General features: G+C 42.2%; 1 protein-coding gene across 4 annotated transcripts in view; it reads left to right on the forward strand.

Annotated features, from left to right (window-relative positions):
• The first annotated feature begins 653 nt into the window (after window positions 1-653).
• CFAP70 (cilia and flagella associated protein 70) overlaps window positions 654-18,885 on the forward strand; it is a 109,972-nt gene continuing 91,740 nt past the window's right edge. For 2 of the 4 annotated variants that reach the window (XM_025395615.1, XM_025395616.1), the window contains exons 1-6: window positions 654-732; window positions 5,716-5,818; window positions 6,707-6,893; window positions 12,163-12,261; window positions 12,449-12,528; window positions 15,425-15,604. In XM_025395615.1, the coding sequence (XP_025251400.1) occupies window positions 5,756-5,818; window positions 6,707-6,893; window positions 12,163-12,261; window positions 12,449-12,528; window positions 15,425-15,604 (609 nt within the window). In that variant the 5' untranslated portion in view covers window positions 654-732; window positions 5,716-5,755. Of the gene's footprint in view, window positions 733-755; window positions 797-5,715; window positions 5,819-6,706; window positions 6,894-12,162; window positions 12,262-12,448; window positions 12,529-15,424; window positions 15,605-18,885 lie in introns of those variants that run through there. The other 2 variants (XM_025395617.1, XM_025395619.1) reach the window with 2 other exon arrangements.

The following is an 18,885-nucleotide window of genomic DNA, read 5'->3' on the forward strand; positions in this document are numbered from 1 at the left end:
TCGTTGTTTACTTCATGCTCAAATAGTCCCTCATTTGGCCCAAGGGAGTCCCTTCAAGCTGGCTCTTAATACTGCAACAATTTAAAGTATACATATTGCTAAAATTCATCTGCGTTGTGCAGTTCATTAACTTTGACTGCCTGTAATATGCCTCTTTGTGAATATGCCACAGTTTATTGGTCCACTCATCCACTATTCCGTCGACGGGCACTTGGGTTGTTTCCAGGTTGTTGCTATTGTGTTTTGCTATTTTAGCTCTTTAATGTTAAATTTTGAATATTAAAAGTTTGTATTAACATCATAAACTTCAGGTCTGTTTATTGTACAAATATTGAGCACCTAGGAGCAGGGTCATTTTGCACTCTCATCAACAGTGCGTGACAGGCTCATTTTTAAAATATTGCATATTTCACGCAGAAATATTTAAATGATTGTTTTCAAATCAGTTTAATAAAGGCCTTTTTCTTTAAACTTCCTTATGCTTTTTTCCCTACTATTATGGAGAAATATTGAAATAAAAGAGTCCAGAAAGCAAAATGTAAAGATGGAAACCTGTGCACTTAACCCAAACGCTTGCCAAGGTAAAGCATCCGCAGAAACAGCAGGGACTCGAAATGACGGGGCTACAGCCGGCGCTAGGGCGCAGGCGCAGAAGCTCAGGGTCGCGCTCCCTGCTCTCGTCCCCAGAGGGTTATCGCGAGTCTTGGAATAAACTTGCTGCGATTGCCAAAAGTAAGTTCTCGCGAGAGGTAGTTGGTTGCTATAGTTGTCAAAAACATAACTGAGGCTGCTGCAGGTAAGACAGCTATCCCTCTTGAAGAAACCCTCTCTTCCCGGCCTCCCCACCCCGGTCCTGCGGCCACACCACAGCCGTCACCCCGATCTTCTGCTCCCTCAGCTAAGTCCAGGCTGAAAACCCCGTTATTTAGACCGAAAAGCCGCTGGCCCGGCCAGGCGCGGACTCTGCCTCCAGCCCCAGCCCGGCGACCTCCACAGGAGCGCGGATGTAGGTCCTCCTTTACCGCTTCTCGACGTAGGTCCTCCTTAACCGCTTCTCGACGTAGGTCCTCCTTAACCGCTTCTCGTCGTAGGTCTCATTCCGCGCGGACTGCGCTTGTCCCCCAGACCAGACCGAGTCACATCCCCTCTTTCGTCCAACCTTTTTCTCACTGGACTCTCCCCTTGTAGCTTCTTCCGAGCAGATGACAAGAAATGCGTGCCTTGCCGGGGGCAACAAGAGTCCCCACCCTAGCTGCCCTGATCATAACTTTAGTCCTATTTCTTGCATTCATAGTTCAAACACGACGCGAACGCCTCTTGTGTACAAGACATGGGTGCCAGGCACTCGGGGCCCGTAAATATGCGTGAAGGCCACATGCCTTCGAAGGTGTAATTGAGCTCTCAGGACAAACGCTGCATATTAATAATATCATTTGTAGGCCGGGCGCGGTGGCTCAAGCCTGTAATCCCAGCACTTTGGGAGGCCGAGACGGGCGGATCATGAGGTCAGGAGATCGAGACCATCCTGGCTAACACGGTGAAACCCCGTCTCTACTAAAAAAATACAAAAAACTAGCCGGGCGAAGTGGCGGGTGCCTGTAGTCCCAGCTACTCGGGAGGCTGAGGCAGGAGAATGGCGTGAACCCGAGAGGAGGAGCTTGCAGTGAGCTGAGATCCAGCCACTGCACTCCAGCCTGGGTGACAGAGCAAGACTCCGTCTCAAAAAAAAAAAAAAAAAATGTGCAGTGCTTCATAGCTTAAACAGCTTTAATATCTTAGGGGGTATTCACAATGTGAAACAGGTTGGAAGTTATCCATTTTACAGAAGGTGAAACTGAGGCTTAGAGAAGTTAGGCTTTTGCCCAGGGGCACATAGTTATTAAGTAGGAAAGGTCCTTTGAATACCCAGTCTTCATAAACAGGACAGCTTGTGGTAATGCCACAAGAGACGTGTAAACTGCTAAATGAATTCAGAGGAAAGGCAGGTTTTTCCGACTGGGAAGCTTCATGGACTAGGAAGCATTTGAGCTGGATTTTAAAGGATGAGTAGGATTTGCTGTAGAGACGGAGTGAGTAGAAAGGGAGAGATCATTCCAGGGGGAAGGAAAAATGCAAAGGTTCAGAAGTGACTAAATGCAGGTGATCTTTGAAAAATACTAAGCAAGAGCATAAGCTAGAAGAGGGGAGTTGACTGGCACTGCAAGATCCTAGAAAGCCCTGAATGTAGTACTACATTTAACTACAGTTAAACTGTAGTGTTACAGTTTAACTTTGTTTGGTAGGTGAGAGGGAACAAGACACTGGTATGATCAGATCTGTACTTTAATAAGGTAGTTATCTGCTTGTCTCATCTCATTTTCTCCCTATTTCTTCTTACACCACCACTGCAAGCTACTTGCTACTTGCTATGTGTGTTGTTTTGCCTCTGAACGTTTTAAAATCTGTTGCCTTTCTTGGAATATCCTTCCCTTTATTGAGACATAGTTCCAGGGTACTTCCTCCAAGATTTTCCTGGCATGCACACGTATTCTCAAATCCAGCTAGGTCCCAGCTTCATGCAGCACTTCCTTGCTGTATGATTGCTGGTACGATAACAAACTTCTCTGAAGCTCAGTTTTTTTCACTCAAACAGAGATTTAAGAATCACTTAGAAGGGAGGCTACGTTTAAGATAATAAATGTGAAGCACACTTGGTACACTGGCTATAATCAGTTAATTTCCTTACTTCTCACATTCTTTATATTTGTAAAAGAAAAAATAAATTTCCACCCCCCTTTTCCTCCTTTCCTCTGTCAGAGCACTTCTTCCCTCCCTTTCCTTCTTTCACTCCTCCCTTCTTTTCCTCTGTCAGAGCACCTGTCTCACAGATTATGACTCCTGGTCTAGTTACACATCTCTCGTCCTCACTAGATTTTAAATTTCTTGAGGTTAGAGAGTTCACATCTTATCTCTTGTATCCTCAGCACCCACCACGGTGCCAAGCTTAACAAAGTTTTTTTCAATGAGCAGTTCTTACAGAAGCGGGATGAGTTAGAGTGAGAAACTGGAGTCAGAGACACCAGTTAGGAGGCTTTTGTTACAGTCTAGCAGAAGGGTAATGAAGGCCTAATGCCATATTATTCAAAAGGAAAGAAGACTGATACAAAAGGGCATTTTAAATGTACATTTGACAAAGAAGTTGTCAGTGCCACTAAAGCCCTGAAACAGCCCAGAAATATGTTGTTGAACAAATGATCTGAGACTTTTAGGTGTCTGGAAAAATGCTGGAGTAGCTGAGAAGAGGCAGGATAATGATAAAGTCTGAAGGCTGTAAGATGTCGTTTTCTCTTTTGTATCACCAAATACACTTAGCATAGTATGTCCTCAGTAAACGTTTGAATTGAGTTAGAAAATAAGGCCTTGGCCGGGCGCGGTGGCTCAAGCCTGTAATCCCAGCACTTTGGGAGGCCGAGACGGGCGGATCACGAGGTCAGGAGATCGAGACCATCCTGGCTATCACGGTGAAACCCCGTCTCTACTAAAAAATACAAAAAAAAAACTAGCCGGGCGAGGTGGCGGGCGCCTGTAGTCCCAGCTACTCGGGAGGCTGAGGCAGGAGAATGGCGGGAACCCGGGAGGCGGAGCTTGCAGTGAGCTGAGATCCGGCCACTGCACTCCAGCCCCGGCGACAGAGCGAGACTCCGTCTCCAAAAAAAAAAAAAAAAAAATAAGGCCTTTTCAACAGGCACAGTGGCTCATGCCTTTTAATCTCAGCACTTTGGGAGGCTGAGTGGGCGAATTGCTTGAGCCTAGCCTTTGAGACCAGCCTAGACAGCGTGGTGAAACCCTGTCTCTGCGAAAAATACAAAAATTAGCTGGGCGTGGTGGCGCATGCCTATAGTCCCAGCCACTCAGGAGGCTGAGGTGGGACGATCACTTGAGCCTGGGAGGTTGAAGCTGCAGTGAGCTGTGATCGCACCACTGCACTCCAGCCTGGGTGACAGAGTGAGAGCCTGAAAAAACAAAAACAAAAACCAAAAAAAAAAAAAAAAAAAAGAAAGGAAGGAGAGAGAAAAGACCTTTTCTAAAAAACAAATATCCAATTTATTTTTGAAATTGTTTGTGCCCTTAGTATTGTAAAATTGACAGTATATCTGACTAAATAAGGTATATATATTAAGACCTTTTCCAATGGACTACCATTTTATGTGGTTGCTTCTTTCCTGCTCTCAAAATATATTTTTGTAAAACTGAGAAGTTAAATAATGTTTGAAGGGAGCTTTGCAGATTAAAAAAAAAAAAGGTTACCAGAGAACACTGTGAAGGGTGTACAGCAGCAGTCCCCAACCTTTTTGGCACCAGGGACCAGTTTTGTGGAAGACAATTTCCACAGACTGGGGGCAGCGGGGATGATTTGGGGATGATTCGAGCACATTACGTTTATTGTGCACTTTATTTCTATTATTATTACATGGTAATATATAATAATTAAAATATATATATACATATATATATATTTTTTTTGAGATGGAGTCTTGCTCTGTTGCCCAGGCTGCAGTGCAGTGGCGCAATCTCGGCCACTGCAAGCTCCGCCACCCGGGTTCACACCATTCTCCTGCCTCAACCTCCAGAATAGCTGGGACTACAGGTGCCCACTACCATGCCTGGCTAATTTTTTTGTATTTTTAGTAGAGATGGGGTTTCACCATGTTAGCCAGGCTGGTCTCGATCTCCTGACCTCATGATCTGCCTGCCTTGGCCTCCCAAAGTGCTGGGATTACAGGCGTGAGCCACCGTGCCCGGCCTATGTATTTTTTTTGAGACGGAGTCACTCTGTCACCCAGGCTGGAGTGCAGTGGTGTGATCTCAGCTCGCTGCAACCTCTACCTCCCAGGTTCAAGTGATTCTCCTGCCTCAGCCTCCCAAGTAGCTGGAACTACAGGCGCATGCCACCACACCCGGCTAATTTTTGTATTTTTTAGTAGAGATGGGGTTTCACCATATTGGACAGGCTGATCTCGAACTCCTGATTCGTGATCCGCCCGCCTCGCCTCCCAGAGTGCTGGGATTACAGGCATGAGCCACTGCGCCCAGCCTATATCATGAAATATACAACTCACCATAATGTAGAATCAGTGGGAGCCCTGCTTGTTTTCCTGCAGCTAGACAGTTCTATCTCTGGGTGATGGGAGACAGTGACAAATCAGGCATTTGATTCTAGATCCTTTGCATGTACTCAGTTATAATAGGGTTCACATTCCTGTGAGAATCTAATGCCGCCACTGATCTGACGGGACACAGAGCTCAGGTGGTAATGCAGGTGATGTGGAATGGCTGTAAATAGAATTGAAGCTTTGCTTGCTTGCCTGCTGCTTACCTCCTGCTGTGCGGCCCGGTTCCTAACAGGCCACGGGCTGGTACTGGTTCATGACTCGGGCTGGGGACCCCTGATGTAGGGTATGGGAGGTCAAGGTGTTCCTACTTTGTCTTGTGAGACTTTGTGCTTAATGGGTTAGTTACCTGTATAAACATCTTTTAGCGCTAACCAGTGAAATCATCCTTGTGACCAGCTCCCTAAAGCACTGCCTGTCCAGCAGCAAAGGTTGGATGTGGGGAATAAAACAGTGCTGGACTATGGTATTTCCTTAGGTTCTCCCTGGTATTGGTTATGATGGAATATGGGTACTTTTGCAGCTCTGGTACATGAGGGGACAGGTTGATTCATTCTGTTTACAGAGACCAAAGAAAACCAGAGGGACTTTTCCCAGTTGGTGATATGGAGCAAGTGCCATCAACAGGCAGACTCGTGCAGATCACCGTGACAGAGGGATATGATTTGGTAAAGTTACTTTTGGAAATTTACAAAATCCTTAGTTTGGGAGTACCTGCAGGAGTAATGGAATTTTGCTTCATTCTTTACCTCCAAACCTCCTGGCTTTATATAGCAGTGGCATTCCGCCTCAGTGTTCCTTATTGTTAGTCTGTGATCTCCAAGTCACATTACTGTGTGTCTCAAATACTCGGCAATTTGAATACTAAATTTAATAGGATGAAAGAAACAGTGGTTTCAGTTTCCCTAGACAGCAGTTCACATATAATTTTTTCCCTTTCTCCTGAGAAGGATCTGAATTCTTCCAGAGTTTCCCTTGTGATTAATTCTATTTGATTAATTAAAACAACAACAACAACCATGTGATGTACTAAAAATTAGGAGTATAATGAAATGGGAAAATATTCAGTATATTAAGTTTAAAAAGATCATTTCAAAGAGAATGTAATTAATGAGCTCCACTTTGTTTTAAAATGCATATATAAAAATGTATCTATGTGTGTGTGTATGGGTATACACGTGCACATCCATATATTCACAACAAAACACTAGAAAATATATTCTAAAATGTTAATAATGCTTACATGTTACAGTAAGATTGCAGGTAATTAATTTTCTTTCTTTTAAAAATGTTCCTCAGTATACTTCTATTATCAGGTGAAACACAATAAATGTTGTTTTCAAAACTCCAACATAACAGCACTTAAATGGAATGTTGCATTTAAGTAAAACTAGATTTGTTTAATTATTTTTCTACCTATTCCTTTTGTATTTGTGATGTTGCTTGTTAGGAAAAAATGAAAAATGCTATTTAGCCCAAATCAAAATGGGTTGCCAGATGTGTAGGAAAATTCTCTATTTAAATATAATTGTAAAGTGGTGTGTTTCTGCCAACAGAAAGGTTTTAAAGGAGATACTCCAGTTACCTTTATTCGGGCAGAATTCAATCAAGTGGTTCTGGGAGACTCTGCAAAAATTACTGTTTCTCCAGAAGGAAGTGCAAAATACAACTTCACTAGCAGTTTTGAGTTTAATCCTGAAGGAGGAATCACTTTAGATGACCTCGCTCACAAACCTGTGTTCTGTAAGTCCTTGTGGTTCTAAAAATCAATGTCCTGATTGCCTTCTTCCCTATCATGTTGGATGGGAAAAGCAGAACCAAAACATTCTTTTAAACATGTAACTAAAATCATGAGAAAGAAAGGGCACTTCCTTTGTTCCCAGAAGCAAGGCAGGAACTGAAACCTGGAAATCTTGAACAGCTGCTGTTGGTGTGTATGTGTTAGCGGAAGTGTGCAGGGAGAAGGCAGTACTCCAAAACCTAGGGGCTTGGGTTTTAATGCTCTCAGAAGGACAGAAAACCTTTGGCTGCTGTTGATGGGGGAATAGAGACTGAGATCACCTCCCCATCACAAGTTAAGATCTCAAAAAGTATGGACCAGGAAAATAAAATCTGCTTAAGCATCTCTGTCTAGATCCTGGGTAGAGAAAAAAGTCTTCCCTAGGAATAATCATAGGCTTGTACTAACCATTAAAGAATATATATGTTTTTAAAACACAGGAGGAGCATTTTTATGATAGCAGTTGGCCACATTCTAAGCGATAAAGCAAGTCCTACCATAGATCAAAGGATCAATAGCATACAGACACCTTTTCTGCCAAAATGTAACAATCAACAAAATTAGAAATCAATAACAAAAAGATAGCCAAAATACTATTTGGAAATTTAAAAACATACTTATGAATAATTTATGGGACAAATAAAAAAGTCATAATAAAAATTGCAAAGCATTTGGAAGAGATCAACAGTAAAACACCAAATATCAGAATTCGTGGGATATAGTTAAAGTTGTACTTAGAGGTACATTTATAATCTTAAGCGCATTAATTAGAAATAAAAAGGATTAAAAGCAAAACTTTTGAGAAGATGGAATAGATGTACTTTTTCTATTCCTCCCACTGAATACAACTACAAACCCTGGACATTATATATAAAAATAAGAGACTCTGAAAGGTGGAGAGAAGGAAACTTGGGACCTGGGGAATGACACAGTGGTGAGTTCCTTGGGTTTTCTTTTTGCCTTATATATCCCATACTTCTTGCTGAAGAAGGTGGCAACCTGGAGACACCAATGGGCACAGACCAAAAAAAGAAAAAAGAAAGCAAGTCTGATAAAAAGTCTGCTCTGTTTAGCCAAAAGACTATGAAAGGGGCAGCCTAATAAGACAGAAAAGTTTTAGAGAGTAATTCCTTACTCCAGCTAAAAACCATAGGAAAAAAAACTGTAGCCCCCACCCTCAATCAAGCTGAGTGGAGAGCTTAGACTTCCACTCTCACAAAGCTCAAAAATGAGATTCTCCATTACCCTAGTGATGTCAGAGAAGACCAAGTAGGGAACCAGGACTTTTATCCCCTCTGGTAATGATTCCCCTTCCCACCCCTCATAATGTTAGTGGAGACCACAGGAATCTTGCACTTCTCTCCCAAACTGTCAGTAACAAGGTGCCCTTTTGCTTCCCACTGGAGTGGTATCAGAGGAGGCCTAGTTTAGAGTCAGAGCTTTCACCATCACCCAGGTGTAATGAGACCACACCCACTGTGGTATCAGTGGAAACCAAGTAAGGAATCAGGACTCCAATTCCCCTGCTCAACAGTAATGAGGAACTGCCCACATCAGGTGTCAGCGGAGGCTGAGTAGGGAACCTAGACTTCCACCCCCAACTTGGCAGTAATGAGGCAACATCTCCTTCCTTCTTCTGTTGGGGTGGTGTTGGAAAATGCCAGCTGAAAACAGAAGGTGTAAGTGAGATCCAGAGATTCATAACAACAGGAAAAGTCCAGGTTTCACCTGAAAGCCATAAGTCATTCCAAGAACTGGAAGATCTCAATTGAATTAAAAAAATGTAATGGGCCAGGCACAGTGGCTCAAGCCTGTAATCCCAGCACTTTGGGAGGCTGAGGTGGGTGGATCACAAGGTCAGGAGTTCAAGACCAACCTGTCAACATGGTGAAACCCCATCTCTACTCAAAATACAAGAATTAGCTGGGGGTGTTGGAGCGTGCCTGTAGTCCCAGCTACTCAGGAGGCTGAGGCAGGAGAATCACTTAACCTGAGAGGTGGAGGTTGCAGTGAGCCAAGATCACACCACTGCGCTCCAGCCTGAGTGACAGAGCGAGACTCTGTCTCAAACAAACAAAAAACAGTGGCTGGGTGCAGTGGCTCATGCCTGTAATCCCAACACTTTGGGGCTGGGCGTGGTGGCTCACACACACCTGTAATTCCAGCACTTTGGAAGGCCAAGGCAGGCGGATCACAAGGTCAGGAGATCGAGACCATCCTGGCTAACACGGTGAAACCCTGTCTCAACTAAAAATACAAAAAATTAGCCGGGTATAGTCCCAGATACTTGGGAGGCTGAGGCAGGAGAATAGCGTGAACCCAGGAGGTGGAGCTTGCAGTGAGCTGAGACTGCGCCACTACACTCCAGCCTGGGCGACACAGCGAGACTCCATCTCAGAAAAAAAAAAATAATAATAATATATATACACACACACACACACACACACACACACACACACACATTAGCTGGGTGTGGTGGTGAGCACTTGTAGCCCTAGCTACTCCAGAGGCTGAGGTGGGAGGATCACTTGAGCCCTTGAGGCAGGGGTTGCAGTGAGCTGAGATCACACCACTGCATTCCAGCCCAGGTGACAAAGTGAGGCCTGGTCTTGAAAAACAAACAAACAAACTACCAAAATAAATACCAGCTGGATAAAATGTGGGTAAAAAATTAAATCGTGTAACTACCATAAGAAATCATGGAATTAAAATAATCGAGAGATGAAGCCTTTATAAGTATTTCACAACTGTAGAAACCACAGAAAAATAATATATATATATATTCATTAGCAACTGTAAAAGACAAGCTACAAACTGGATTACAATTTGCAATTCATTTCTAGACAGAAGGCAAATTTACCTTTAAAGAGCTCTTGCATATTAATAAGAGCAAGAATCTAATGGAAAAGTATACAAAACATATGAAAGGAATATGAAAAGTTCATGGAAAAGAAACTATAACTGGTCCTTAAATATATGGAAAAAATTTCAACCTGATTCTAATACAAAAAATAAAATTCTGCTTAGATGCTATTTTCATCTGTCAGGTTACAAAGGTCACAGAGTTTGATAACATACCACATAGGTAAATATGTTATCAAACTCTATTATCCTTGCTGAAAACGCTGAAACTGAACCCAAGTAGGAAACACAGGAAATGAGAAACAAATTAAATGCTATGAGGAATAAAACGAGACAAATCTAGAACGTGTAACATTCTGTATAACTATTGGCCTGGTGTCTTCAACAAAAGAGAGAAATGTTTGAGAGAAGAAGTATGTGGAAAGGGGGGACTGGTCTAAATGAAAAGAAACATGACAACCAAATGCAACACGTGGTCTTTGAGTGGATTCTGGTTTGAACAGACCAGCTATAAAATAAATTTGGGGATAATTGGGAAATGTTAAATATCAACTGGACACTAGATGAATTAAGGAATTATTTAATGCTATTATCACACACTTGCCAAATGTGGTAAAGTGATTGTGGTTTTCTAGGAAAATATCTTACTTGGGATTTGTGTATTTTGGTATTTATGAGTAAAATGTCATGATGTCTGTAATTTATTTGAAAAGTACTTCAGCAAACAAAGAAAATATGATAAAAGTATTTGAGCAAACAAAGCTACATATGATGAAGCAAAAAAATTGTTAAATTTAGATTATGGTTATATGGATAGTTGTTACACTATTCTACTTTGTGTATTTGAAATTTTGAAATTGTTATAACAAGTGTTAAGCACACAGAGTAATGCTGCAGTGAAAAACTTTGTACATACTCTGCGTGCTACAGGATTACTCCAAAATGTGTCAAGCCTTATGGTAGGCAATATAGGGGATCTAGAGCAATGTTTTCCTTTTTCTTTTTTCTTTTTCTTTTTTTTTGAGACAGAGTCTCGCTCTGTCGCCCAGGCTGGAGTGCAGTGGCCCAGTCTCTGTTCACTGCAAGCTCTGCCTCTCGGATTCACGCCATTCTCCTACCTCAGCCTCCTGAGTAGCTGGGACTACAGGCGCCCGCCACCATGCCTGGCTAATTTTGTTTTTGTATTTTTAGTAGAGACGGGGTTTCACCGTATTAGCCAGGATGGTCTCAATCTCCTGACCTCATGATCCGCCTGCCTTGGCCTCCCAAAGTGCTGGGATTACAGGCTTGAGCCACCTCGCCCACCCTAGAGCAGTGTTTTTCAAACTTCAGATTGTGACTTTTTAGCCATTTGTAAGATCAATTGATGGGCATTATGACCAGTAATTTCTTCTATATGAAATAGAATAGAAAATAACTAGGCCGGGCGCGGTGGCTCAAGCCTGTAATCCCAGCACTTTGGGAGGCCGAGACGGGCGGATCACGAGGTCAGGAGATCGAGACCATCCTGGCGAACACGGTGAAACCCCGTCTCTACTAAAAAAATACAAAAAACTAGCCGGGCGAGGTGGCGGGCGCCTGTGGTCCCAGCTACTCGGGAGGCTGAGGCAGGAGAATGGCGTAAGCCCGGGAGGCGGAGCTTGCAGTGAGCCGAGATCGCGCCACTGCACTCCAGCCTGGGCGACAGAGCCAGACTCCGTCTCAAAAAAAAAAAAAAAAAAAAAAAAAGAAAAGAAAATAACTAAGGATTTTGACCTAGTAAAGATTAATATTATATGAAGCTTTGTTATATAATCATATGTATCAGTTACTTTTTTTTTCTTTTCTTTTTTTGAGACGGAGTTTCGCTCTTGTTGCCCAGGCTGGGTGCAATGGCTTGATCTCGGCTCACCACAACCTCCGCCTCCCAGGTTCAAGCGATTCTCCTGCCTGAGCCTCCCGAGTAGCTGGGATTACAGGCATGGGCCACTATGCCTGGCTAATTTTGTGTTTTTAGTAGAGACGGGATTTCTCCGTGTTTGTCAGGGTGGTCTCGAACTCCCAACCTCAGGTGATCTGCCCTCCTCGGCCTCCCAAAGTACTGGGATTACAGGCGTGAGCCACTGCGCCCAGCCTCAGTTACTTTTATACACATGCATGTACATGATTATGATCTAAAACCTATTTCTTATTATAACTTGCAGGCAAAATATTCAAAAGTCTCTGAAGTGGTCCGGTATTTTCCATCAGAAGTCACTGATGTTGATGCCTTCTTTACTTTCAAGTTAATTTTTTTTAACGTACATATCTTTGCCAATGCTTTGTGTGTTGCACCTTGGTTATCAGGTGGATGTTTTAAATGTCTCATTTTCTTTGTTTTGATTTTTCTAGTAACTGTGACTGAAGTTTTACCAAAGGAAAAGAAACAGAAAGAAGAGAAGACCTTAATTCTTGGTCAGGCGGTGGTGGACCTTCTTCCCTTACTGGAAGGTCAGATGTGTGCTTTGCCCAAAAGCAGAAATGGCAAAGCTCATAAAAACTTAGCCCCAGAGAGATATAGAAATTAGCCTCAATGAATTTGAGGCATTTGAGGGGTAAAGTGGGCACATTTATCTCTGCCTGCAGTCATCCCAACTTAACCCTTTCTTCTTTGCTCAACTTGGGCTTCTTTTTGCAGGACAGAGTTCATTTCAAACAACAGTTCCATTGCACCCTGTGCAAGGCTCACCCTTAGAAACTCCTAGATCAAGTGCTAAGGTAATCAGAGTTTTAGCTCTCAACATTTCAGCCTGCCATTCAGTGTAACAATTCTGTCTGCTATTAAGGTTCAGTTCAGTTAAGTGTAATGCATTGGGCATTTTCTTCTCACAGCACACTTAGTGTTAGATTCTGGGAGACAAAGATAATAAGGCGGAGTCCTACTTTGAAAAGCCCACAATATACATATCATAGATTACAACCCAGTGTGGTTAAATGGTGAAGTGAGGCACATGGGCATAGAGCAGGTATCAGTTACTTTGTCCACGGGTAGAGGCAAGGAAGGCTTAACCATGGAAATAACTCTTGAGCTATGTCCTGATGGATCAAATAGTATATGAAAGCACCTCATATACTTTAGGGCATGGTAGCATGCCTCTCACTGAAAATTTCTAATCCAACAGTTCTAGCCCAGACCCCTTTCTGGAATTCTAGAATATCAGACTTTATAAGCACCTACTGTATATCTCTATAATGTTATCTCATAGGCACCTAAAACTCAACATTCCAAAACGGAACTCAGTATCTTCCCTGAAACCTACTCTTCCTTTTATCTTAGTTTTTTGACTAGTGGCATCACCCATCCATGAAATCATGGAACATAGAACCTAAATTATATCTATGACTGTTCCCTCAGACCCTAACTACAGCCAATCCTCAAATCTGCCTTTCACCAAATTCTGCCTTTTCCATCTTCTAAGTGTCTTTAGGTTTTCTTTTTGGCTTCATTCCTACTCTTTATTGCCTTATTATCTCTCACTTGGATAGTTACAAATAGCCTTGTACCTACCTTTACCTCCCTCCAGTTCAACCTCCCCATGGCTTGCACAATGATTTAAAAGTGAATCTGATCTTATCTCTTCCCCTACTTAGTACTGTGTAGTTCATGGATTCACCCGCTGCTTACAAGTTAAGGTCCAGATTGCTTAGCAGGGATACAGCATCCTTTATAATGGAAGCCTCCCCCTTCAACCTCATCTCTCATTACTCCTTTCCTTATATTAATACTTCAAGTTCCAGAATCCTGAATTACTTACATATACCTAAATGGAAGATACCATACTGTTCCAATCCCTCTTTACATAGACTGTTTTTGCCCCCTAAGACCAGCCAAGTGCAGTAGTGAGACACGGGAAACAATAGAACAAATAATTTGATCTGTAACTGACTGCGAACAGTCAGTTGAAATAACTCACTACCTTTGGACCAGCCCACAAAAACTGTTCTTATCCAGAATGGTTTTTTCTTTCCTTCCTCTGCTAATCCAGGTTGTAAATGCTTATTTATCCTATAAATGTCAACCCAGCCAAATAATTATTCACTCCCTCCTTGGTTTCCTTGACTGCAGCATTTTGTACAGGTCTCTAGTATAGATTTCGCATAAATCTTGGCACTATGACATGAGTTCTGTGTTGAAAGGAACTATGTCTTCTTTGTCTTTATATCCCTAGTGATGGAGCAGAGTGCCTAGCATTCGATACACATTCTTTTTTTTTGAGATGGAGTTTTGCTCTTGTTGCCCAGCCTGGAGTGCAATGGTATGATCTCGGCTCACTGCAACCTCCACTTCCTGGGTTCAAGCGATTCACCTGCCTCAGCCTACCGAGTACCTGGGATTACAGGCACCCACCACTCTGCCCGATTAATTTTTATGTATATTCTCTTTTAGTAGAGATGGGGTTTCACCATGTTGGCCAGGCTGGTCTCAAACTGCTGACCTCAGGTAATATGCCTGCCCTGGCCTCCCAAAGTGCTGGGATTACAGGCAAGAGCCTACCTTGCCCAGCCTCAATACACATTTAAAACCTACTTTATATGTATCCTGAGTGAAAATGTCAGAGGTATACACATATATGTCTATACCTATTTATGTGGAATATATACATATCTATCAGAAAAAAATATTTTCTTATTACAAAGCATTACATTTAAATTACAAAAATAGGCCGGGTGCGGTGGTTCATGCCTGTAATCCCAGGACTTTGGGAGGCCGAGCGGGCGAATCACGAGGTCAGGAGTTCAAGACCAGCCTGGCCAATATGTTGAAACCCCGTCTCTACTAAAAATACAAAGATTAGCTGAGCATGGTGGTGTGCGCCTGTACTCCCAGCTGCTCAGGAGGCTGAGGCAGAAGAATCACCTGAACCCAGGAGGCGGGGTTACAGTGAGCCGAAATCGTGCCACTGTATTCCAGCCTGGACATCAGAGCGAGACTCTGTCTCAAATTTAATTGAATTTAATTTAAAAATTACAATAATAATAATAAAATATAGACTAGCAAAAAAGCACCCAATCTCACTTACTCATGTGCAACTTCTGTCGACTTTTTTTTTTTTTTTTGAGATGGAGTTTTACTCTTGTTGACCAGGCTAGAGTGCAATGGCACGATCTCAGCTCACTGCCTCCCTGGGTTCAAGCAATTCTCTTGCCTCAGCCTCCCCAGCAGCTGAGACTATAAGCGTGCACCACCACACCTGGCTAATTTTGGTATTTTTAGTAGAGATGGGTTTTCACTGTGTTGGCCAGGCTGGTCTTGAACCCCTGATCTCAGGTGATCCACCTGCCTTAGCTCCCAAAGTGCTGGGATTGCAGGAGTGAGCCACCATGCCTGGCCAACATTTCAATAGACTCTTACAATTCCTGTTTTATATGTATTTATATATATACTTTACCTCAATATGGTAGAGTGGGCAGGGAACAGTTTAGGAATAAGATTCTCTTCTTGGCTCTATCTCCAACTCACGGGACCTAGAGAACATGATTTCAACTTATGGAAATAATTAAGCTTTACCTTCTTGCTTATCTTGTACAGTAATATGAGATTCAAATGAGGTAATGCAAAAAAGGAAGATCTCTGGCAATTTTCAAAATGTTGCATGATTTTATTCTTTTACAGCAGTGCAGTCTTGAAGTTAAAGTATTAGTGGCAGAGCCTTTACTGACCACAGCCCAGATCTCAGGGGGCAATCTACTAAAGGTCACGTTGGAGGCTGCTTACTCTGTGCCTGAATCCTTCATTCCAACAGGTCCTGGGCAGAACTACATGGTCGGTCTGCAAGTTCCATCACTTGGAGAGGTAAAGCCCTACTGCCAGATGTTTATAGAGATTCAAACATGTCTGTACTCATATGGTCATCTCTTCCTCACCTCTAAGATTTCATTCAAAACATTGTACTGCTAATAGCTGAGATTTATTTTAGGCTTGAAAAATACAGTTTATCTCTATTTTATATACAGATTTTAATGTTTATGATTTACATATTTATTATATATTGTGCATTAAATATAATTTATATAAATGTATGGTAGAAAATATGTAAGACATTTAAAATGGCCAATTTTGGTGTATTTCTATACAGATTATTTTTGTGTGTACATTTTGCAGATTTTGTGCAATGTGCTTTGTTAAACAAAACTTTCTCTTAATTCCAGATTATTTTCTTAGGCCACATTTCCAGGTATAGGAATGATTGGATATGGAGTTTCTTAGGCTCTTGATGGAGATTTCTAAATTGCTTGCTAAAAGGCTTCTATTCAGTTAACACTTTCACTTGTCTTATTTCCAGGGCCGTGTATGTGAATCACCCACTAAAGTTGTGTAGCAACTCTTCAGTTTGCTGAGAACTTAGGAGGTTCCTGGGATATGGGACTTTCAGTACCACAACTGGGACAGTCCTAGGCAAATGAGATGGCTGATCACCCTTCCAGGGAACAACTCACATAGCTATATGAGGCAGATGTGTGCATTGCCCTCTCTCCAACTTTGGGATTGTATTGAAAATTTTTTCTTTGTTTTTGCTAATTTTGATAATTGAAAGTGCCTTTTATTTTTTTTTCTTCTGGAGGTCTTAGTATTTTTCTTACTGATTTTTTAAATTCTGGCTGGGGTGTGGTGGCTCACACCTCTAATCCCAGCACTTTGGGAGGCTGAGACAGGTAGATCACCTGAGGTTAGGAGTTCGAGACCAGCCTGGCCAACATGGTGAAACCCTGTCTCTGCTAAAAATACAAAAAATTAGCCGGGTATGGTGGTGGGTGCCTGTAATCCCAGCTACTGGGGAGGCTGAGGCAGGAGAATCACTTAAACCCAGGAGGCAGAGGTTGCAGTGAGCCAAGATCGCGCCAAGATTGCACTCCAGCCTAGGCAACAAGAGTGAAAGGCTGTCTCAAAAAAAACAAAAAAAAAATTCATATGTAGAGAAAAATAATGTTTTCTTTCAAGTTTGTCAATTTATAGTTTATCATGTTTATTTCTGGTTTATTATTTATTTTTAATTTGGGTCATTGCTTTGGTATACAAAAGTTTTTTAATAGTTAAATTTTTTTCTTTTAGGTTTCTTGCATCATTTTAAACTTGAAAACGGCTCCTTTATTCTGATATTTGATGAAAGGTTGCCCTTCCAGGTTCTAGATTTTTTTTTTTTTGCTTTGTTTTTGGAGATGGAGATGGAGTCTCGCTCTGTCACCCAGGCTAGAGTGCAGTGGCATGATCTCGGCTCACTCCACCCTCTGCTTTCCGGGTTCAAGCAATTCTCCAGCCTCCTGAGTAGCTGGAACTACAGGTGCCTGCTACCATGCCCAGCTAATTTTTTGTATTTTAGTAGAGACGGGGTTTCACCGTCTTGGCCACGCTTGTCTCGAACTCCTGACCTCGGGTCATCTGCATGCCTCAGCCTCCCAAAGTGCTGGGATTACAGGCATGAGCCACCATGCCCAGGTCCTAGTTTTATGCAGCAGCCTTAGTTCCAGCTTCCTGTCCTGCCTGGGCACAGGGCCATGCTTGCTTCTGTATAGTAGTGTCTGGGTCTGACATTTCCTAGGTTGGCACAGCATCAGCTCATGAGCTTATACCTTGGGTATTGAGTTGCTGCTGCTGCTGCCAGTTCTGGCACTTTTAGACTTTCTTTTTTTTTTTTTTTTTTTGAGACGGAGTCTCGCTCTGTCACCCAGGCTGGAGTACAGTGGCATGATCTCGGCTCACTGCAACCTCTGCCTCCTGGGTTCAAGCGATTCTCCTGGCCTCAGCTTCCTGAGTAGCTGGGACTAGAGGCACCCACCACCACGCCCAGCTAATTTTTGTATTTTTAGTAGAGACGGGGTTTCACCATATTGGCCAGCCTGGTCTCAAACTCCTGACCTTGTGATCCGCCCGCCTTGGCCTCCCAAAGTGCTGGGATTATAGGCATGAGCCACTGTGCCCAGCCTAGACTTTCATTTACTTCTTTTGACCTTGGCTATGTGATAAAATATAACTTTTTGTTGTTGTTGCTGTTCTACTTTATCTAGTTTGTTGTGTGTTTGTTGCTGATAAAGGATCTATTGTACTTTAGTTTGCTATAGTGTTGGAAATAGAACTTTCTTTTAATGTAAGGGCCATTTGGTTTTCTTTTCCAGTAAACTTCTTGTTCCTGTCCTTTGTCTATCTATATATCTCTCTGTCTATCTATTAATGGAGAATGGCGTGAACCCGGGAGGCGGAGCTTGCAGTGAGCTGAGATCCGGCCACTGCACTCCAGCCTGGGCGACAGAGCGAGACTCCGTCTCAAAAAAAAAAAAAAAAAAAGACAGGGTCTCACTCCATCACCTAGGCTGGAGTGCAGTGGCACAATCATAGATTACAGTAACCTTGAACTTCTGGACTCAAGCAATCCTCTCACCTCAGCCTCCTACGTAGTTGGGTTTACAGGTGCATGCCATTGCATCTGGCTAATTTTTAATTTTTTTTTTGTAGATGTAGGGGTCTTGCTATGTTGCCCAGGCTGGTTTCGAACTCCTGGCTTCAAGTGATCCTCCTGGCTCTATCTCCCAAAGTGTTGGGATTATAGGCATTAAGCCACCTTGCCTGGCTGATACCTCATTGTTTTAATGTGCACTTTACTGATTATTAATGAAATGTAGCATGTTTTTATTTAAATGTTGGATGTTCTAATTTCCCCTTCTATAGATTGCCTACTTACATATTTTACCAATTTTCTACTGCAAGTATTCTTTGGATAAGTTATAAGACATGAAAATGCCTATATTTTTAGCCCCTTGCCAGATTTTAGTTTGTTTTCTAAAGGATAATTTTTAAACAGGTATAAACACAACTCTCGTATAAAATAAATAACACAAAAGTTGGTCCAAGATTTTATTTAACTTATTAGTGAGGGAATCAGTAAAATGTGACAATGAGTTCAAAGGAGTATATAGGCATCAGGAATGCTGAAATGAATTTGCCGATAATTCAAAACTTGTCATTAGCTTCAGGGAAATAATCAGTTACATTGCCACTGGACAAACTGTATCTGCATATTTATGAACCAGAATAATTTGCATTATTATCAAATGTCTATAAGTTACAGAGTTGTAAAATAG

The sequence above is a fragment of the Theropithecus gelada genome, chromosome 9 (genome assembly GCF_003255815.1).
Source record: "Theropithecus gelada isolate Dixy chromosome 9, Tgel_1.0, whole genome shotgun sequence".
NCBI lineage: Eukaryota > Metazoa > Chordata > Mammalia > Primates > Cercopithecidae > Theropithecus > Theropithecus gelada.